The following is a 23,392-nucleotide window of genomic DNA, read 5'->3' as shown; positions in this document are numbered from 1 at the left end:
CCTGAGCACCTACCTCAGGATCCACATTGACACATACTCGAAGAATTGCTTCTTTTCATATATTAAGGGTCTGAAATACTGAGGTTCTGAACTCTTATTTACTGTTATTCCCTATTGAATTAAGTGGAAGTTAAGAGCACATCCTTCAAAGGAAGTGCTTAGCATCTTCCAGAATGAGGTTCTTTGGCATAAACATTCATTGTTCATTGCAACTGTAGTTGCAAAATATTTGTCATTCCGATATGTAAACAATCCACTTTAAATTAATTTTTAAAAAATGAATACGAGTTGTTATTGTATAATTGGATTGAGATCCTTCCATTTGATACCATGCATTACACTTTGGTTTAGAGAAAGCCACAAAAAGTTTCATCAACTGCATTGAACAAAGGGGGTTCAATAAACTGTCATCTTCAATAACTGTCAAATAATAATTTCACTATCATCTACAATTTGGTAGGGAGCCATTTTCACTGTATACAGGATATGGGCATGTAACCATTTAGAACATCAATGCTATCTCATAATAATTTACCTCTAATGTTTCATCCTGGGAATTATACTGTGGGCAAAGTCTGATGAGGCTTGCTGCTCCATCTAGAACTTCACAAAGCTCCTTTAAAAATACACCACAGAAAGGAACTACTTTACAGCCTGGAATATTCAGAGCACGATTTACCACTTTCCGATATTCAGAGGATGATTCATGTTGTGCCATAGCATCCTTCAGACTTCGCATGGTTTCAATATCAGATTGATCCATGAACTGCCACATTTTTAAAACTTTTCTAGACCTATTGCAAATAGACAACAAAACATTTGTAAGAAAATTAAAAAAACATAGTTTACATTAAAGTTCAACCCCAGAAGTCGATCTCTTCTATTAAAAAAAATTAGTCTTACTTTCATTAGAATTATTCCGAAACAGGGGTCAGCACCACCATGTTGTGCGACGGACACTTGACAAAATTATTGGACTTAGTGACAGACATTGGCGGGGGGCAGGAGGAGGCTCCAGGCTGAGGAAGGGGGTTGGGGTGTGGGAAGTGGTACGGGCTTTGGGCTGGGGGTGCGGGTTCCAGGGAGGGGACAGAAATGAGGGGTTCAGGGTGCCAGAGGGGGCTCTGGGCTGGAGCAGGGGGTTGGATGTAGGGGGTGGTGTGAGGGCTCCAGTTGGGGGTGCGAGGGCTCCAGTTGGGGGAGAAGGCTCTGGGGTTACACTGGGGGTGAGGTGTTTGGGGTGTAGGAGGGTGCTCCAGGCAGGGACCAAGGTGTTTGAAGGGCAGGAGGGGGAATCAGGGCTGGGCCAGGGGGGTGGGGCATGGCCGTGTGTGTATGCAGGCTCCATGCAGCGCTTACCTCAAGCAGCTCCCGGGAGCAGCGGTATGTCCCCCTTCCGGCTCCTACACAGAGGCGCGGCCAGGTGGCTCTGCACGCTGCTCTGTCTGAAGGTGCTGCCCCCGCAGTTCCTAATGGCCATGGTTCCCGACCAATGGGCTGGAAGCCGCAGAGGCAGCGCTGGGGGGGACAGAGGCAGCGTGCAGAGCCGCCTGGCTGCGCCTCCGCAGCAACAGCAGGGACGGGGAGCCGCTTGCAGGGAGGCTCACCTCGGGTGGCTCACCCACCCCCACCAAGCAGCTCCCTGTCCCTGCTGTTGCTGGCAGAGGCGCGTGCGGCCAGGCAGCTCTGCAGGCACGCTGCCTCAGTCTGCAGGCGCCGCCCCCCCGCAGCTCCCATTGACTGTGGTTTCCGGCTAATAGGCTGGGAGCTGTGGAGTCAGCGCTTGGGTAGGGGGAACAGAGGCAGTGTGCCTGCAGAGCCACCAGGTGTCTGGCCGCATCTCTGCCAGCAACAGCAGGGATGGGGAACCGCTTGCGGAGAGCCACCTGAGGTGAGTGCTCCCATGGACCTCAAAATTTTTACCATAGACACTTGTGTCCATGTACGGACACATTGCCGACCCCTGTAAATGAATGAGACAAATTCAGTTGGGTATTCCTAGAAAAACTCAGGCTAACAGAGCAATTTTTTCCTTTTGAATAATTGAACACCAAAATGAACATGCGAAGCTGAGTAATGAGATCTAGATATTGCTGGAGCTACAGCTGGGATTTTCAACAGAGCCTAAGAGAGTTAGGCACAACAGCTTGGGAAGGAAAAGAGGAATCTTTTACACTTATCTTGTTACACTGTCTTAAAAATAAAGCGTAGTGGGAGAAAATCAGAGATAACATTTCCTCTGCTGTATTATTACTAATCCTTTAGATAAGCAAGAGTGAAATAATTTTCAAAACTGATTTTAAATAATTAATGTTGATCATTAATTTTTTTGCATTTCCCTCAGATTGGACAATGAAAATAAACTATAAAATAAACAATTTCACTTTTGTTTCTAGTTAGTTTCACTTTCCAGCTCTCGTGCACTAGCATGTTGCGGCAACGTTTGTGTTGTAGATGCTCAAAGGAATGTTTATATCCAAACAAAAAATGGTTTTAGGACTGCACGAGAGAATACATTAGCACTGCTAGAAGTTCCCTCATCCCCAACGGAGCATGTTTGGGCAGAGCCCTGGCAATTCCACCCCTCCGCACCTTGCACACCAGCAGTGCTACAGGAAAGCTAATACAAGACACCCCACTCCCCACTATCTCCTTGTTCACTGCATAAAGCTCTGGCAGTACCCTTCCTTTCCTCACCTTCCCTCATGCAGTGCACTCACAAGAGGCATAATTAAACTCTTATTACAGTTTTGACTTCTCCCTGAATAGGCTGGCTTGTCGTAGAACAACCATTCACAGCCTTCTCAGGCTTACATGGCCTGGGAGGCCGTGGATGTGTTCTGCAGGACAAGGCCTCTTGTGTTTGTGAGTGCTTTGAATGTGTTTCATATATTAAAAATGTAAACTAACAGCGCAATGAGTGTGCTTATTAAACCACAAAAAGCTGCAGTAAAAACACATTAAAGGTTTGCTATGCAAACACAAAATACAAGGAAAGTCAGAGTTAAGAGGCTGGAACTTTAGACTTAACTCTTCCTACTACAAAATAATTCATTATATACTGTATGTAAGATCACCTACTGTTCTGAGAACCCAGCAGCAGTTAGCGTAGGTAAAATGGAGTGACCTAAGGAAGGAGCTTTATTTGACATTTCTTTGTTGACCTATAATCATATTACTTTAACATTTATAGTTTCACTATCTTTGTTATTGAAACTCCAACCCTAAAACTATAGTAGTTGTAGTGAGTTACAGATAGTTAAAATAGAACTGCTTTTACACTCTTCTTTTCTCATTTAAATCATCTATTTGAAAAATGTATCTCCATGTTTTCAATTTAACATATTTAGCATGTACCAGGATAGGTGACGATGTCTCCAGAGCATTCTGAGAAAATGGCTGTCTTTCACCATGTTTAATTTTTCCAGAATAATTATGAGAAATTCAAAAGATGAAATGATGTGATTTAGCAACAGAATACTGCTCAACAGAGTGATTGATTCAGTGCCACACATTGTCCTTCAGAGAGGAGTTGTGCTTAATAGAAGCTGTAGTTTAATCTCTATCTCTGAAACTTCCTTATGTAAAAATGAGTTGCCAGTACCTAAGCCCTGCCAAGAATTCCATTACAGCATTGTAGTTTCCCATGTTCCAGCAGCATTTTGCCACATGTACTAAATATGAGAAGACTTCTCGTTTCTCCTCCATAGAACCGGCAGTAAGGATCAACCATGTAACCCAAGAGCTCACCTAATAAAACAAAATGTACAGTACAAGAAATCAGCCATGGCTATGTTATTTGGAACATTCAGACACATTTAATGCAATAGAATGAATACATATTAATCATAAATTGTCTTTATCGGGGGGAAAATAAGATATTTCACCAAATTATATATATACCCACACACAATAAAATCACACAAAAACATTCACCACATATATTATAAATACTGTATGTATATACATATATCACACACATATATGCAAAGTATTTGAATCTCAAAATGCTTTTTACAGTTGTTTATTTTAAACCAAAAATGCTGAACAATAACAGACATTGTGTCATAGACTAGGGCTAAGATTTTCAAAGCTGCCTAAAGGATTTGCAAGGCCAATTCCCATTAAAATCAATGGGAACTGGCACCCAAATCTCCTACTTGGCTTTGAAAATTTTAACCTTAGATAAGATAACCCATTTTATTCAACTTGGGCAACAGGTCAGAAGCAGCAGTTTATAAATTAGAGAATATTTTTTGCTTGAGTTGACTGTGCTGGCATTTGTATATATGTTCTCTTGATGTGCAAATTTGTTCACTGCAATATATTCTAAATACGTTTAATAATTAGCTACTATAGCTATTTGTTATATAAGAAATGAAGCAGAAAATATCACTTTCCAAATCTGACCTTATTGTCAAGTTCTGTTTGGTAATTTATGTCAGCATCAGAAATCAACTAACTATATGATTCTGTTCATACTTAAAATCTGATCAGGCATAGATATTTACCACTCTGAAAATTTTCAGTTTACTTTCCCACAACATCCACAAAAAATAGATATATTTCACATGGAAACCTAATTTAAACCAACTGTTCCTTTTTACAATATGATTCCCTAGGGGTTGATTTTTATCACTGTAGAAATACTTTTAATCATAAAATAATAAATGTGATCTGTTCACTGCCATTGAGTTCCATTCTTCTTTTGGTCTTGAATGATTTGTGTGTTTATAGCCATTACCAGAGTGATGAGAGCTTCACATAACATTTGAGACCACTAGCTTCCCCCAAAGAAAGAAATTTGTATTTAATGTCCTACTGATATACTTAAAGACACAAACCATGGGAAACGTGAAATTAACTGAAAATTTGTTGAATTGAAAACAATTTATTAAAACACATAGGGGTTATATACATCACTATATTTTCCTGAGCCTATACAGACACAGTATTCTCTATTCCTCATTCTGGGTCATGAGAACAGCAAATACAGTAAAAGCAAGAACAAGAATAAGATTATTCTCTTGCTTTTCAATCTTTCTGATGCCCAATTTAATCAAGCGCAACAAAGTCAAGTTCCACTGTTTTCTTAATGTTGAAATGTATTAACATACTATACTATTAATGAAAGACTGTGTTTAAGTAATATTAGGGTTAATAGAAACCAGCAAAATTCAGGAAATGCAAAGTTATGGCTTTGCCCTAAATTCAACTGTGAAAGAAAGAAAGAAAGAAAGAAAGAAAGAAAGAAAGAAAGAAAGAAAGAAAGAAAGAAAAAGAAAGAAAGAAAACTAGCTTTGTTATTGGCTTGTGTCACATTTTCAGCATTATTCAAATGTATTTTTACATTTAAGTTTCTTTCTTTAAATAAATTAATAAGGGGAAAGTAAGTCAATGAGGTGCAAACATTTTTCCTATATATTGCCAGTGTTTTAAAACGGCATCTAAGGGCTTGTCTATGCAGTGCATTAGTCCACAACAGAGATGTATAAACTCCAATGCATACTAGCATGTTGCACGCTAACTAGTCCATGTGGACCCCTGCTGGCACACACTAAAGAGTTCCCTGGTGCATGTTTATGTAGTCCCATTTCAAACAGTACTATATTAACGTGCACTAGGGAACTTTTACTGTGTCCCAGCAGGGTCCCACATGGGTAAGTTAGTGCATGACACACTAGTGTGCACAAGAATCTATACCCCTCTGATGCAGGCTAATGCATGTGGTAGAGAAGCCCTAATTTACTCAAGAGGCAGAAACAGTTCTATATTTCAAATAAATACACACTCAAGTAAGTATATTTTCAAAAAGAGCTGTACACAGAGGGTGAAATGCTATGCTGTGCCTCTAAGGCCTGGTCTACACTAACACCCCAATTCGATCTAAGGTACGCAACTTCAGCTACGTGAATAACGTAGCTGAAGTCGACATACCTTAGTTCGAATTTACCGCGGTTCAGACGCGGTCCACACGCGGCAGGCAGGCTCCCCCGTCGCGGTACTCCTCTCGCTGAGGTGGAGTACCGCAGTCGACGGCGAGCACTTCCTGGTTCGAATTATCGCGTCCAGACCAGACGCGATAAATCGAACCCGGAAGTTCGATTTCCAGCCGTCGAACTACCGCGGTAGTGTAGACAAGCCCTAAGAGGTGCAGCATAGCACTCACAGATGGAGAGAGGGCTGAGGTGGTTTTAAGCCACACCTGATTCTGGGCTGCTCCAGGAGCTGCATCATTTAGACGGCCCTTGAAGGCTGTCTAATTTACAACAGCCTTTTCATGCCTGCCTAAGGGCAGCAGCACTGCCCAGAATCTCTGTAGTGCTAGGTGCTGCTGCTCTGCTCTTGGAACACTTCCCGCCACAAACCCCATCCCCAGCTTGCCTCCAACATCAGGTTTCTTTCACAATTCCTGTGCATGAGGAATTCTCTCTCAGATGGATCTGAAACTGTTAGCACCCAATTACACCACTGGTGTCCTTTTACCCAGAGTAATCAGGGGCGAGATTCTCACCTACTGCACGTATTTATAAAAATGCTACACGATTAAGGCCTCAGTTTTCCTCTTCAGGGAAAAAAAAGAAAAGGAAAATTTGAATTAATAAAAGTACGTGCATTTCTGTGTACTACATGAACAGCACAACTGCTGATATATACTGATGTTTGCTACTGATTATCACTATTGTCTAGTATATTTCTGTACTGCAGATCTTGTAGGTATCTAGGGCCATAATCCAGACCTTTAGGGACGTTGCATATTAGACTTATTTATGCACATAGGGCCTGATCCAAAGCTCACTGAAGTCAATGGAAAAACTTCTATTGACTTCAGTGGGCTATGGATTAGGCCCATTTTTTGGTCTAACGTGCCTCTTTCTAGTGGTTCAGTCCAAAATGGGTATTCTAGTTATTCTTTAACCAGACAAAACAGATCGGAACAGTAATGAAAACATTATATGAAATAAACAATGCTTGAGCAATACTGCAAACAGTATAGCTAACATTTGTTTGACCAAAAAGCAAAATTAATGCTCCAATTTCATATCCTGTTGCAATTACAAATTTTGTATAGTACCTAATATGTATTGCAAAATTATGTAATTAGAGTTACAACATTTCATGGTGCATCCTGTAATAAGTAATTTAATATAGTGTAAAGCATATGACCAGTTAGAATTTTGGCTGTGAGATGGCATCTGGATCGCCTCAGTTGCTAAATTGAAGTGCAACATGTCTTTCATTTCACTGAGATACGTGCCATATTGTCCTTTCCATAATATGCCACAATCTTTGTTCAGATTATTTAAAAGCAATATCCATTACATTCTCTTCTTTCATTAACTGTTTAAAAACACAATGTAACAAACAAATAAGAATAGGAAAATCTGTCTCTGCTCATCTGAAAATTTCCTTCCTTTGAGTAATAAGGCACACAGATCTGTCAGAATGGATATTTCAGTTTGTTTACATCTTGGGGGCAGGACCAGAACTTGTTAGTCACTGGCAGCAGGGGAATGCCTCACCTCCTGAAGTTCCCTGCATCTGAGATAACTTCCACATGACCAGGATAATTCACATTTACTTTCCTAAATTACAGATTATGTTAAATATACTTTGAGAAAAAGCACAGCAATTTCTCCAACTGCAGAGCATAATAAATTCTATCTAATGACAAAAAATCTAAATCCTTTAATATCAATGTCCATCTCTATTCTGAATGATCCATTTGTTTCCAAGGTGGCCTGGATCTGTGGACCTTATTACTTGAAAAAAAGGAAATTTTCAGGTAAGCACGGACAAATTTTCCTATTCTTTGTACAAAGGACCACAAATCTGTTACAATGTGATTTTCATAGCAGTGTGACTCTAAGGTAGAAGCAGGATCATCTTTTAAATGTTGACTCCTCCATCTTCTCCTGGACCGTAAGGCACAGAGAAAACTTCTGCCAAAAGACAGGAAATGACAATGACTAAGGTAGGTGACCAATGTGCAGAATCTGGTGAACCTATGTACTGATGCCCATTTGGCTGTCCAAAAGATCTCAATACAGGATTATCAGCACTCCTAAAGACTGGACTTTGATGTTTAACTGAAGAAGGAATATATCTTGAATTTACTTAGGAAATGAATGCTATGACAGTTGAGAGAACGACCTGTCTGAATTAAAGGTATGATATTGGGTCTGATTAGAGGAAGCTCCTTAAAATAAAAATTCATCTGACTGGCGATAATAGCCATTAGGAGGCATACCCAATGCATAGCAAGTATAATGGTACCTACTGCAGGCGTTCAATCTGGGGTAGTATTGTAAGGAGCAAAATCAGGTTCCAAGGTCATACTTGACCTTGTGAGATTGAAATAAAGTTTATGCCCTAAGGAGCATATAATGTTGGGATGTGTACAAAAGTTTCTTTTCTTGGACAGGCTAGGAATATTATATTACAAAAACCTGGCCTTTTTTCTTGGACACTCTTATACATGCACAATAAAGCCCTCCTGGAGGAACTCAAGGCTATGTTTCATTGATTTAACATGGTAATTAAGTTATTTTGCACCATCCCATAGAATAATTTCTATTTGTTGACTTCTCCTTTGGGACCCATGTGAACAAGAATCACTTCATCAAAGTATTCATTTTAAATTTTTCTGGTCCCAGGTGGACTATTTTTTATTTTATTTTATATCACACCTCCTCTGTGAGATACAGACATCTGAAGATCCAATCAGGCCTGAAAACCATAGTCTCTTCATCCTGCATAGCATAACCTGGGTAGGTAACTGTTGTTCTTGTGTTCTTATCTTTTGTATTGTCCTGCAGAGCAGGACATATAGCAGGGACCTTGCCCAGGTTTGAGAAAGGTCATTCACTGCTTCACATTCTCGGTCCTGACATGTAGAGAAACCACAGGGCACCTTATTTATGTTTCCATATGCAAAGAAGTCAATCACCAATCCTCCAAATTGATTTATGATGAGGGATATATTTCTAGGTGAAGGAGCCACACTGCTAATCTGACGTCTACCATGTATATCTTGGTGTTCTTCTCCTTCTTGTCAGGCAGTACATATAGAGAAAGGTAACTCTGCTCCAAGACTCACTCTCTCTAGGGTGGGGCTGGTTATGTTCTTCCCAGTTATTTTGAAAACCCTATTAGACACATTAACTGCCATGACTAGAACAAGTCTTATCTATGGAAGGAAAAGTGCTCCAAGACTTCAATGAATCATTGTGTTCCAGCTCATGGATGTTGTGGTCTTTCTTTCTGGTACACAATCCCTGAACTGAATTGGGAAAATCCCTTAAAATAAAAAACAAAACAAAACCAAATCTGATTTTCTGCATTCACCATTTGTGGGAGCAGATAATATAAAATTAGAGACAGATCATTGCCAAAGGATGAGATATGGTGATGGGAATACCTGGAATTATTAGATAGGTATCATATGAATTCTGGGTCACTGAATCATACCTGTGTATAAGATCAGAATTCCCAATGGGTTCCACTAAAAATTGGATTTTTGTTTCTGTGACAGCACTTATTTTCCATTATGGCTATCTTCATCTTCTAGTAACAGTCTTCTGGGAGACCTGGTACCTGATAGTGTTCATCCACAGCCCAGGCATATGATTCATTTCCCTGGCACCATGTATTTGTCCTGATACTCCAGGAACCATATCACTCTGTACATTTGCTTCAGCTTTCTCTCTGAACAGAACCCTAATCAGAAAAATCATCTTGAAAGAGATAAGTGAATCTCTGTCTTCCCTAAAGTCAATGTTATTGCTACCATGATGCTGGAGAGAGAGACCTTGGGAGCACATGAAAGATCAAATGGTTATGATCAAAGTTAGGAAAAGAAAAAGGCTGCCATCCATCTGCAAAACATAAAAATTGTCTGAGGATGGTAAAATGGGAATGCTTTGAAGATAAGCCTCCTTTAGGAACTTATTTAGATGTTTCAGACAGGGCTCTGCTCTGTTTTTCCTAATTCTCTGAGGCTAGAAATCTGATTGGGGGGGGGGGGGCATTGTAACACTCCAGTCTGAAGAATATGATGGATGATTTCATTCACGCTGTGGCCTCTCCATTGGTTGCTGAAACGGAGAATGAGACAAAGCTATTTCCCTGTTTCTTGCACAGTTCCTTAAGGTACCTCCACTGGACAATGTCCAGTGACCTCATCTGATCAAAGCTCTTTTGCTCTGAAATTGAAAGAGCCTGGAACAAATCAGGGCTCTAATTCCAGACCTGCAGATAGCTCTGAGACAATACAGGGTAGCTACTGACTCCGCACTTGTTCTAGCTATTACTTGCAAAGAGGTATTTTCTCCTGTTATTCTTTAGGGACTACTTCAATACATCTGTATTCCTTCCAGTAGTGTCTGGCCGGAGCCAGGATTATAAATTGACTTTTCTGATTACTGTGAATAGCCTCAGTTCCCCATAAATCTTCCTATTGTAGTACTAAGAGAGCTTGGGAACTGATTTGTCCAAGCATCTGTTCCTAAGAACCAAAGCCCCATATACAAGCATGCAACAGATTTGAATCCTACTTTTTTAAAAAACATATATTTTACTATTTGATTCTCCAACTCTAATTTGGACTGTCAGGCTTCCTCCCCAAAGGAGGAAGAATTATCCTTGTAATTGTTTTTGTAAGGTGTGTGTATGCACACCTGAAGGAATCAGCATATGTCTATGCCCGGGTCTTTTCTGCATTAATATATCCTGTTGCATTCCATGAAGTTGAGGAGGGGAACCAAGTGCTGAGGATTATTTCCCATGCTGCACTCTGTGAAGGATATGGGGAACTGAGTATCAAGGATTATCTGTCCTGTTGCACTCCATGAATGTGAGCTGGGGAAACAGCACTGATTTTACTATTTATTTATTTCCCTTTTGGGAGTTTGTCCCCATAATCCTGCTTCAGACACACAAGTGAACTTGAGCTCACAGATTGCTCTGGAAAGATTGAAGTGGCTAGTGATCCTCCTGTCCGCATTGAAGCTGGGTTTATATGTCTCCCCTTCTCCACATGGATCCCTTCTAGGTCTCTCAAGGAAGATACTGGCTCAAGGATGGGCTCCCCAGATGTTCTACCCCTCTCTACTGCCTGGGATCCAAATGGGCCAGGTAGGTCTATCTTTCCCATGGAGGCCTCAGCCTGGGCTATGCATAGCAAAGCGATCCCTGAGAGGAAGGGGCCCTGTAATAGAGAAGGCAGCAGTGGAAGGGAGCTAGGCCCCAAGGCCCTTTACTGCAGTCTTTGGTGTGAAAGCAATGTGAGTTAAGCACCTAAATAACTTTAAAAATCTGGCCCTAGGTTTTTCTGGGAATGCATCATGCTGAATTTTCAATCTCTGAATTAGCTGAAATTTGTATAAAATCAGATGTAGACTGACAGCTAGCCATTCATTAACTGCACCTCAGAGGCAGTTTAGATATATTATTAATTAAAATGTGTATGGAATCAGTAAGGCTCCTGAAATGCCCTCCTGAAATGTGTATTTTAGATAGAAATATGTGAACTAAGTGTATAGAGCTAGCCCCTCCTAATTTGGGTCAAATCATACACCCCATTTAGGAGATCTTAAAGCATAGGTATGTTAACCGCACATAACTGACCTAATGTCTCTTTGGAGGCTGCAGAATCTGTGGCACTTGTGATAGCCCTCAAACATGCACAGGTTATTCCACTGTTGATGATACACATGCTTAAGATCAGAATCAAGCTCTAAGGGTTCAACAAGGGTACTCAGAGCTAACTAACACAGAGACTTCTTCCTCCAAGTTCCTGTGTCAGTCACGGCTTTAGGTTCAGGGCACATGGCCCTCCATATGCACGTCTTACGTATGATATCAATTTTATTTCCTCTCACACGTAGTTCTGTTTACATAACCCTCATTATAATACCCCTTCACTCCACAACAGGAATCACCAAACCAACTCTATAATTAGATTGTCACTGTACTGATTAGTTGAAAAAGGATGAGAAAACGTATGTTTGCTGGATCACTATGATAATGACAGCTAGATACACGTAAGTCATAAATTGAAACACAAGCCACTCAAGTTGATTATTAGCACTGCCCTTTCATTCAGGTGGGTAGAAATTAATGGGCCACTCAATATCTCTCCACACAAATTTAATATTAGGTTATAATTATACAAAATGAAACCAAATAGATAATTAGTTAAGATATACATAATATGTTCATGTGGCTTTGCATTACAGCTTTGTGCCAAATTTCAGCCATACCGGAAACAATACAAAGCCTCAGCTGGAATTTTTCACAGAGTTACAAGAGCCCTCTTTAAATTTGATTCTGAGCACAACAGGATCTTTGTCAGTTGTCCTGGCAATTTAAATAGTAGCTTAGCAATGAACTAAAGAACAGCAGTACACAAAGAGCTATATGGTTTGGGGTTCTTTGAAACTTTGTTTGTGCTGTAAGCTGAATAAAGGTTTGTGTGGTAACCGTAAGATTATCTCTTGTTTTAGTATTTTCTGCATTTATTTTGACCAATATATATATATTTTTATTGGATGATTTTAAATTACACAAAAATCTCCTTGTTTTTTCAAATACTTTTTATTAGGTTGTTACGCTTATCTTATTTTGCTAATGTAGCTTTCCTTATACAAATGGCTATTTTTCAAATAGTTTTAAAGTTTAATATTATTTAGAAAGGTAAAATTATGTCAGCATTTGACCACAAATATACTGTGAATATTTGAAGTCAATGAGAATCATTCAGTGTTTCACCTTTTTTAAGCCAAAGTTTCTGCAACAGTTGTATAGACAAATGTAGGTGAAGCCAGTAATAAATCTATCATGGAACATGCTTTGGTAACCAAAGACCCTTATTTACAATAAGAACATAAGAATGGCCGTACTGGGTCAGACCAAAGGTCCATCTAGCCCAGTATCCTGTCAACCAACAGTGGCCAATGCCAGGTGCCTCAGAGGGAGTGAACCCAACAGGCAATGATCAAGTGATCTCTCTCCTGCCATCCATCTCCACCCCCTGACAAACAGAGGCTAGGGACACCCTTCCTTACCCATCCTGGCTAATATCCATTTACGGACTTAACCTCCATGAATTTATCCAGTTCTCTTTTAAACGCTGTTATAGTCCTAGCCTTCACAACCTCCACAGGCAAGGAGTCCACAAGTTGACTGTACGCTGTGTGAAGAAGAACTTCCTTTTGTTTTAAACCTGCTGCCCATTAATTTCATTTGGTGGTCCCTAGTTCTTGTATTATGGGAACAAGTAAATAACTTTTCCTTATTTACTTTCTCTACATCACTCATGATTTTATATACCTCTATCATATCCCCCCTTAGTCTCCTCTTTTCCAAGCTGAAAAGTCCTAGCCTCTTTAATCTCTCCTCATATGGGACCCATTCCAAACCCCTAATCATTTTAGTTGCCCTTCTCTGAACCTTTTCTAATGCCAGTATATCTTTTTTGAGATGAGGAGACCACATCAGTATTCAAGATGTGAGCGTACCATGGATTTATATAAGGGCAATAAGAGACTCTCCGTCTTATTTTCTATCCCCTTTTTAATGATTCCTAACATCTTGTTTGCTTTTTTGACCACCGCTGCACACTGCGTGGACGTCTTCAGAGAACTATCCACGATGACTCCAAGATCTTTTTCCTGATTCGCTGTAGCTAAATTAGCCCCCATCATATTGTATGTATAGTTGGGGTTATTTCTTCCAATGTGCATTACTTTACATTTATCCACATTAAATTTCATTTGCCATTTTGTTGCCCAGTCACTTAGTTTTGAGAGATCTTTTTGAAGTTCTTCACAGTCTGCTTTGGTCTTAACTATCTTGAGCAGTTTAGTATCATCTGCAAACTTTGCCACCTCACTTTTTACCCCTTTCTCCAGATCATTTATGAATAAGTTGAATAGGATTGGTCCTAGGACTGACCCTTGGGGGACACCACTTGTTACCCCTCTCCATTCTGAATGAACAAAGCTGCCCATTTTCAAGACTTAAAATTGCAGGGCTGCCCTGGTGATTTCTACTCCAATTTTCATAATTCCCTTTGTATTTTTATTTTTTAAAAGATATGTAAATAAATAGCTTGAAAAACTCCTATAACTAGATTCACAAAAAAACCCCACTTTAAACAGAGCTATGATTGAGACTTTGTTACATTTCTGAAAAAATTATGGTGTTCTATTAGTTAGAAAACAAGACAATCCCCCCCCCCACCACCACTCCCCTCCCTCCCGCCAAAACCCACAACTCTATATAATTGGCAATTTTTCATTTATGGTTCTACTAATAATAGTACTTGGACCTGCTAGTGAAGGCAGGGGGCTGGACTCGATGACCTTTCGGGGTCCCTTCCAGTTCTATGAGATAAGAATATATAATAACACAACTCCTACATTCCTGACAACCGCCACCTACTGCGTAAAGGCATTTTTGGATGGATGATTTAAGGGCAGATCTATATATCCATATGATGTGGACCCTGCACTGGAAAGGGCCCCCAATTTTAGCGATCAACAAGTGGTGCACAGCTGATAACCAACTGCCTTCACTGATATAATACAAAGGATTGAGCAAACACAGGAAAAGGACCCTCTCAGGGGCTCTCAGATTATGTCGCATTACATGGATTGATACAGTCTTTAATTACATACTGTTTGTTCCACAGGACCTCTGCCTTAGGCAGTGGCATAGAATGCAGTGTGAATGAGGCAGAATGTTCCAGAATAAATAGAACATTCTCTTGTGTTTAAGGCACATTAGGACCCAGAAGAGCTGGGTGCTATTTCTGGTTCTGCCATAGACTTCCTATGTGACACTAAACTATCTAAATGTATACACACAAGAGGTCAAATCAAGGCAACCTGATTTTTCACATTTTCTAGCTTTTGAGATTTAATTTTCTTTCAGTGTAATATTTTGTATCCCATAGTTTTGGCTGGGAGAACCTAGGAAAATTGAGCAATGTCACTTTCATAAATTTGACTTCCAAAAGTACATTAGGAATCAGTGTTTCAACCTACATTCCATCACCACAGAAGCCCAATGCCCATTAAATAAATAGTACCAGAACCCTTATGGTTGTTTATAAACTAGCAATTTATTTATCATTATTTATTATCCTATGGGTATTAAAGGGTAACTGCCAGACTGTTTCCACTCTCAGAATTGCAGTATGCTGGACTAAATGTAAAGTTAAGTTTTAGAGCAAGAGATTCCTAAGGCACACCTATGCACCTACAGTGAAAATATTTGCCAAAGGTTGGAAACAAAATAATGACTGAAAACAAATGTATATTCTTAATAAATAACCACAATATTAAGATGCCTTCAAAATATATAGATCTGATACACAGCAGGTGTAAATGGGCACAGCCACAACACCTGCTGACAATCTGGCCCAGTGTAATATTGCACCAGTGTACGTGTTCTGCAATTTTGTATGAATTCCTATGTAGGTCTTTAAAATTCAGACTTCAAAATAATAATGCATCTGACCATAGCCAGAAAGTGGTTCATGGTCAAGCTGAGTGGTATCCTGCTCTGACCAATATAAATTATACATTTTCAACACAATACATGTTACAAAAATATAAGTTATGACTTTAAGGAAATATATGAAGCCAGCAAAGGTTTGTAATACTTATTGAAATATTTATGGAGTCAGTTTCCATGAAATCTGTCTACAGGTTGTTTTATTTATTTATAACGTATCTAGCTCTATAAACTAGTAAAGGACTAATAGCACGGTATACCCTTCACATGGATCAGTACAGTATCTTCGTTCACAGTGAGTATCATTTGACACATTTGTGGAGCAACGTCACCTTTCCTTAACTTTTTATCTGATCATTTGTACATCAAATTACAAATGTGTAAAAAAAAAAAAATTTAAAAAACCCAACACATAAGCAGATGCTCATGGAAACTAGGGATGAATAAGTTTCATGATTGAGAAAATGAGTGCCTGTATGAGAAATAGAGTGTCAGCTAGTGAGCACGTGCATGAGTAATCACTGGGGAAATGTCCAGTGTTTAGGGCACTAATACAGGAGTTGGGAGACCTGTGTTCAATTCCCTGCTCTATCACAGACTGTGTTACCTCTAGTTGATCATTTCATCTTTTAGTTCCCTCTCTATAAAATGGGATTATAAAAAGGTGCTTCACAACTGCCTTTATATGAAAGTTAACCCAGATCTGCCTGACATATGGGTAACTGGGTAGAGGGAAAGTGTCTGTGGGGGTAACTATTGAATGGGAAGGGCATGCATGTTCTTTCCCCTCTAGCTTACCTGGAAAGGACTCTGGCAATTAGGACCTACTATTTTGATTACCTTGCTTTTTGTTTGGAATCCTGTGTGAATCAATAAAAGACAAAAGGAATTGAAACTGCCACTGGGGAGAGCATTAATTCATTTCCCCCCTCTTGTAATTCTGCTCACTGACCTACAGCAGATATCAGTACTCATGTTTCCCTATCTCACACAGGTGTTGTAAGGATACATATATAAAAGACTTTGAGGCACTCAGACATTTTGATTCTGGGAGCATCATAAGTACCTGATATAGATGAATGGCTATGTCCCCCCGCCTCCAAGAAGGATATCAAATTTGTCTCCAATATTAAGAAGTTATTGGATCAAATTATTTTTCTCTCATTTGACATATGACAAGATTTTTGCTATATGGAGAATTAAAAAGTAGATACATATTAACCTAACACAGAGACATCAGTAAAAGACATGTTTGTTTTTGCCTGAAAGTGAATGTACTGGCACCTGAAGAGAGGAAATATTTCGCAGGACCATGAAATCAGAAGAATCCTCCAAAAATGTACATATTAATCATGTTGAACTATTACAAGCATGATATAGTTATACACCTACTACAATTTTTCAAATTTCATGCCAACCTGATTTGAATAAATTCATTCAATTTCATAGCCAGAGTGAACATACATTTAAAGAGAATATCACAAATACCTATCTCCTAATAATACACTTCATCTCTGATTTGTTTGAATAGCAATGAAAATTATGACAACAGTTCATGGAGTCAGAGCCATTCATTGGTGAGAAAACTGAAATACAGAGTGCATGCAGCTGCCTGCCTGTAGCGGGGTGGTCACCAGCTACTGCCCCAAGGGGTTTAAAACAGCCCAGGAGAGGGCCGTGGCTGGGGGCAAGCAGGCACAGCTGCGGCCACGCCCCAAACAGACCTCAGCTAGCCCTTATAAAAGGGCTGTGAGCCAGTGGCTCAGAGACACTCTTCCTCTAGCTCTTGAGGGAGGAGGGCCTGGCTGCCTGGGAGCTGACAAAGGTACCTAGAGTGGGACAGGGCTGGGGGAAAGCCAGAGGAGCTGGGGAGCGCCAGCCTGGAAACCCCCCCAGGCTGCAGGCCTTGTTAAAGGCCAAGAAGGGTACTGGGGTTGCAGAAGGCAGCCCAAGGGTAGGCAGAGGCAGCAGGTCCAAATCCTACTTGCCGATATACTGCAGTCCGCCCCAGTGAATGGGGGCTAGATGGTGACTGGCAGTAGCCAAAGACTGAGGTGAGGTGGGGTGGTCCCTGGGGTGGGGAGAGCCAGTGGGGTACTGCAGGGGACACTGGCCTGCAGAGGGTGCTCCTGGGTCAAAGAGTTAATTCCCAGGATGATGACAGGAGGTGCTGCAGGGGTGAGTTGTTGCCCTGTGACACTGCCACATATGGGTACACTTGGCACCTGAAGAAATTATTATATATTATTTGTATTAGAGTAAAATCTAGAGGCTCAAGGAACTGCACTGTATTAAGCAAGGTATATAGTGTAAGTGTCCATGCCCCAAAGAGCTTGCACTGTAAATGGATGAAGGCACAGAGAGATGAAGTGGCTTGCTTAAGGGCCATACTGGCAGAATTGGGAATAGAACCTTGTTCTTCTGACTCCCTGTCCACTGAACCACATTCTGTCCCCCCCTAAAATGTTTGCAAGACTTCTTCAGCAGTTCAGTGTCTTTGTGGGGCATGTTTCAAAGAGTGATATGCTGCAGAAGACATTACCCTGCTCTCTTTTCTTTAATTGAAGAATTTTTAACCTTTTTACACCACATGGAGCAATAATGTATTTTAAAAAGTTAAATTAGTATATGTGCTGTTGTCTGTATCACTGAGGTATAATATATACTGTTGCTAGTAAATGAAAGGATGAACAAATTTACAGGTTTATCACAGGATAAAATTACAGCACATACCTCTTCTACAACCTAGTATAGAAAAATAAATGGTGCGTATGCTTCTGTAATAAAATGCAGCTGAATTAATAGTAATTTTACTGGAGTAGGAAACACACTTTTATACTGACAGAGTAATTAAGTATATTTTAAGTCTCTCAAACCAAGTCTAGAGGTGAATTTTGCAAAGGATAAATGTCATGATCTATAATCCTGTATGCAACAAATCTGTTCAATTATTAATATAAAACTGAGCTACACATTAAAACCATAGGCATGTAAAATAAGAATCTTCATCAAGATATCATGCACTATATAGTGACAAGAGAGAAAAATTTCATTCCACTATTTGAAAAGCAGGATTTATAGTACACAGAATGAAATCAAACAAAGTCATTCTTCATATCCAGCAACTGCAATTTTATCACTTCTCTCTGAAGTCAAAATACTGCTGAGAGAAATTTGATGGACCAGATTCACCAATATGCTTAGGCTGTTTCATACAACCCCAGTGACATATACAGTTAAACCTCAGAGTTACAAATACCAGAGGTACGAACTGACTGGCCAACTACTTCATTTGGAACTGGAAGTATGCAATCAGGCAGCAGAGAGGGTGGGGGGAAAGTAAATACAGTTCAGTACTGTGTTAAACGTAAACTACTTTAAAAAAAAAGGGGGGGGGGAGTTTAAAGAAGATTTGACAAGTTAAGGAAACTGTTTCTGTGCTTGTTTCGTTTAAATTAAGATGGTTAAAAGCAGCATTTTTCTTCTGCATAGTGAAGTTTCCAAGCTGTATTAAGTCAATGTTCAGTTGTAAACTTTTGAAAGAACAACCATAATGTTTTTGTTCAGAGTTATGAATATTTCAGAGTTACGAACAATCTCCCTTCCCTGATTAAACACTATGACAGGGACTGAAAACAGTTTGATATTTGTACAACATAATCTTTTAAAAAGTATTATGCAAACCCATTTAGGCATTGTGGAAAAATGCTGACTGAAGATGGAGCAATGTTTATTTACATAGTGTGATGGGGTGGACTAGGCCCTGAGGTCCCCAGATGGAGACCTTGTGGCCTGGCCACACCCTGGCCCAGAAAAGGGCAGTAGAGAGGTCCTCCAAGTTGCCTAGAGAGGTTGCTTCCCACACAGCCAATCAGGGCCCAGCAGGCTAGTATAAGAAGAGCTGCAGGGGCAGAGTGAGTTCAGTTTCTTGTTAGAGCTGGTGGAGAGTGGATGGGGCTCTGGGTTGGCTACGGGACTCCACCAGGACAAGGCCCTGAGTTAAAGGTGAAGACTGTGCGGGAGCCATGGGGAACTGACCCAGGGAATTATAGCAGCAACACAGTTTATTTAAAGGGATGGCTGCTATCTATAGGGTCCCTGGGCTGGGACCTGCAGTAGAGGGTAGGCCTGGACTTTGAGGTACCCTAGAAGGGGAGTGAACTTAGTGGCCCAGCTGAAGAGCTGGGGCCAGAAAGGCCCTGAGAGGGTGAAGACATTGCCTCCAGGGAAGGAGCCCTGGGGCACTGCTCTAGTCCAAAGCAGGGACAAACCGAGAGATATTACAGAGGGCACTGGGAGAGGCCCCTGTTGGACTTGTACCCCGAAAGGGTTTGCTTTGCCTTTATCACAGACCGACTATATGTGACTTGGCCAAAGGGCTGAGTCCGTGAAGACCCACCACAAACAGGTAGAGAGTGCACGCACACACGCTCGGCCAGAGGGTGCTTGCAAGAGGTGAGTGCAACCCCTGTTAGATAGTTTTAGGTCATGTATCTCTTGATGATTTTTAAATTTTGTTTTGAATGATAATGAAAAACCTGAAACATTATGCCATTAAAATGATCAGTTATTTAAATTTGACAAATAATTATTCTTTTGTTAGAAATCAGAATATTAGTGACAAACCTAATGCATGATTATAGTATCAAAGTAGCAGTGCCATACGAGAGAGAGTTCAGGAGGTACTTTCATTCCTCACTTGATTTCAGGTATTTTTAATTTTTCAAAGTCACCTTTTTTATACTGAAACTCTTCATCCTTGCTCTCCTCCCATAACTTTAGTTACATTCAGTGTAAATGTTTCTGGGTTACCTGAATTGAGTTTTGTTTTAAGATGTCACACTTTACTTGCACCACAATGTGGAATACATTACAAGTTTAGGTTGAGAAATAAATTATAAATAACTGAAAATAGATTACCATGCATTAAATCACTTTCTTTATTGACTTAAGCATGCAGTGGGTGAAGAATTCTAAATCACCAGCCCCACCCCCGTGCACACACAGAGGTATACATACACAATTGAGAACAAGAATGGGGTGCATCAAGGAATAAGGAGATCTTCACCCCTCTCTCTCTCTCTCTCTCTCCTGACCAAGAGAAGAGGACTGAGAGAGATCCACTGAATGCTCATTGCTCCTACTTTGCCTGAGTGAGAAGGAGAGAAGCATGTCCCTGAAGAAATCTTCCTAAGAAGAAGAGTACTGAAGATCTCTCAGTCCTTGTGCACTCTTTCTTTCTTTCCCCCCCTCCCTCCACCATGACCCTCTCCAGCTCCTTTCTTTGCAATGTGGGGCTGGGGTGTGAAGATTCCCATATGTACACCTTGCTGACTTCCCCTGCACAATCTGCCCTTAATGGATCTTCTCTGTTCCCTCTCATGTTCATAAAGAGAAAGTGAAGATCCCTGCCCAATGGCTTCCCGTTTTTTTTCCCCCCCTTCCCTCACTACTAAAGATCTCTCCATTTCCTAATCTGATCCCTTCCCCTAGCCTTCACAGAAAGGAAGCAAAAAATATTTCACTCTCTGCTTGCCCCTCCCTCCAGACAGAAGGAAGAAGTCATCCCCCCCAAAGGACCAGAAACTGGTAGATTATTGTTGGAGGTGGATATTCAGCTGAATAACCCAAATTCATGTTTCAGGATGTGCTATTAAGATGGTGATGCTAAATTATTGACTCTATCATAGCAAACTAGGTAAGAATTCAGCAGTGTCATCAAAATAGACTTCTAAAAAGATTGGATTTTTTTTTTACTTGTCACATGTGTATTAGAAAAATAATATGGGGGGGCGAATGTAAGGTTTAGGAGATAGTTAACTGAAGGAAAAACGGTCTAAAAGTGTGAGAACTTTATCAGTCTTCGGCCAGAGATGGAAGCCACTTCCTAAATCCAGTACACAACGCCCTCAATTTTGTTCTCAAATGTTTAGATGCAGATACCTAGAGACAGTGTGGTATACACAAATTTATCTTTGTGCCTCCCTTAAATTTTGTCAGGGGCTAGGTCCAGAATAGGGAAGTTTCAAGTTACCTGTGGCTCCAAGAAACGGTTTTGGCTGCTGAGAATGGCTAGAATTTAGTGGCACTTTGGCCATGCTGCCTTCCCTCCACTATACACTGGGGACTGCAAGCAGATGGTGTGTGTGTGTCAGAGTACCTGGATCCACTGGCTTTATGGCCTTTTTTGCATTTCCAGGGTGGCTAAAATGGGTCACAGTATAACACAGAATTTGGCAGCCAACTTTAAAACTCCTTATGATTTTTTCCCCAAAGTTTCCTAGAAAAATTCAAACCTGGAATGAGACAATGTGAAATTTCAGGAATGTTTTATTTTTGGAGAAATTGAGGAATGGGTGAAATCTGGGTGATTATAGGAACCTGGAATCCATTACAACTATAGAACATACCACTGTATCATACTTTTGTTCTCTGGGTCCTACACTATTACATTTTTACTAATTCTAGGCAGACTCAGCAGGTGTTAATCAGCATAGTTCCATTAAGTCAAGGAGCTATGCCCATTTACAGCAGCTGAGAATCTGGTCCTCAGTCTGAGTTGAGACAGCTGCCATTTTATTATTCTCAGAGTTACTGCAGCCTGTAACAGAAAAGACACACACACACCCCTCTCCTTATTTTTAATCTAAAATATGATCTCCTTACATAGAATGAATATGCTTAGCTCTTTGGCACGGAGGACTATCGAATGGTAGGTCAGACATGTAACTAAAGATTTAACCTAGCAGCTAATACATTTTCATGAAGTTTTCAAGTTATATAAGTGTCACACTTATTTAATTCAGCTGAAGGCAAAGGTACCTATAATGTAACCCAGATGTAAGAGCTGAAAGGGAACACTGACACATACTGGAGAACTATGAAAATCTGAAGGACTGCTTGTAACTACTGTATATTTGATATTAAGTGTTATAAATACAGCTGTACAGTGCTTAATTTGTAATGAAAGAGGTGCTCTCTTCAATACATTCCTTTAATTATTTTTACTGTGATCAAAATTAAAGTCTTAATAGATTTAACAATCAATAAATCCCTAGTCAATATATCTTGGAGTCATCAAATTAGTCTGTTATACCAGAAATACTCTGGATTTGTATCAGCGTTACTGACAACAGACTCTGGTCTTTTGTTATCACAGTGGAGAGGCTGTACAACCCACTGGTTTCTCGGTACATATGCGCATTGCCAGCCTGCTCTGAAGCCCATGTGGACATGTGTGCACTGCTATTTTTAGTGTGCTAGCTAGATTAAAGCTAGCATGAGTACGCCCACCCAAGCAGAAAATCACACCACCTACTGCAGTGTAGACATACCCCCAGTAGACTTACAAAGTCATGGCATCCAAGAACTTCAGAAAATCATTGGGGACCCACAAAGAAAGCTCTTAGATTACTCAGGGTACATACACTCATACCACTCAGATCATCATTTTGAAAACTTGCAAACGTAAAACAAACTACTATGAAGTAAACATATAACAGAATACCACAAGGTAAAACAGGCAGTGAGCCATGTAAGCTAACTATGAAAACATCACGCAAACATCAATTTAATTTCAAAAGGAAAACATTACAAATACAGGGATTCTCTCCCCCCCCTGCCCCCACACTTTTAGTTGCATCAGATTGAGAAATGTGCTGATGTATAGTAGAATATTGTAAGTTGTACCTGAAACTAAGACCTCGAATGATTCACCATAACTGCCCCAGAAGAAAGTAAAATAAAAACACATCAATGGGAGAACATATTTCAGTGCAGGATGGATTTTTTGTTTTTGCTTTTATACTCTCTTGAAGCACTCAGACTGGATCCCTCTTTCTCCTCCCTATATTCCCCCTTTCCTCCTAGT

At 40.2% G+C, this 23,392-nt stretch overlaps 1 protein-coding gene across 1 annotated transcript in view; it reads right to left on the bottom strand.

Moving 5' to 3' along the window:
- The window catches only part of PLCE1 (phospholipase C epsilon 1), a 292,755-nt gene that overhangs the window by 85,661 nt on the left and 183,702 nt on the right, over positions 1 to 23,392 (bottom strand). Inside the window, exons 9-10 of the mRNA XM_026650913.2 lie at positions 3,605 to 3,750; positions 536 to 794 (exon numbers count right to left, since the gene is read on the bottom strand). Of these exons, the coding sequence (XP_026506698.1) occupies positions 536 to 794; positions 3,605 to 3,750 (405 nt within the window). The remainder of the gene's footprint in view (positions 1 to 535; positions 795 to 3,604; positions 3,751 to 23,392) is intronic.

This window comes from Terrapene carolina, unplaced genomic scaffold (assembly GCF_002925995.2).
Source record: "Terrapene carolina triunguis isolate 2854851 unplaced genomic scaffold, T_m_triunguis-2.0 Scaffold95, whole genome shotgun sequence".
NCBI lineage: Eukaryota > Metazoa > Chordata > Testudines > Emydidae > Terrapene > Terrapene triunguis.
This window is presented reverse-complemented; position numbering and strand designations above follow the sequence as displayed.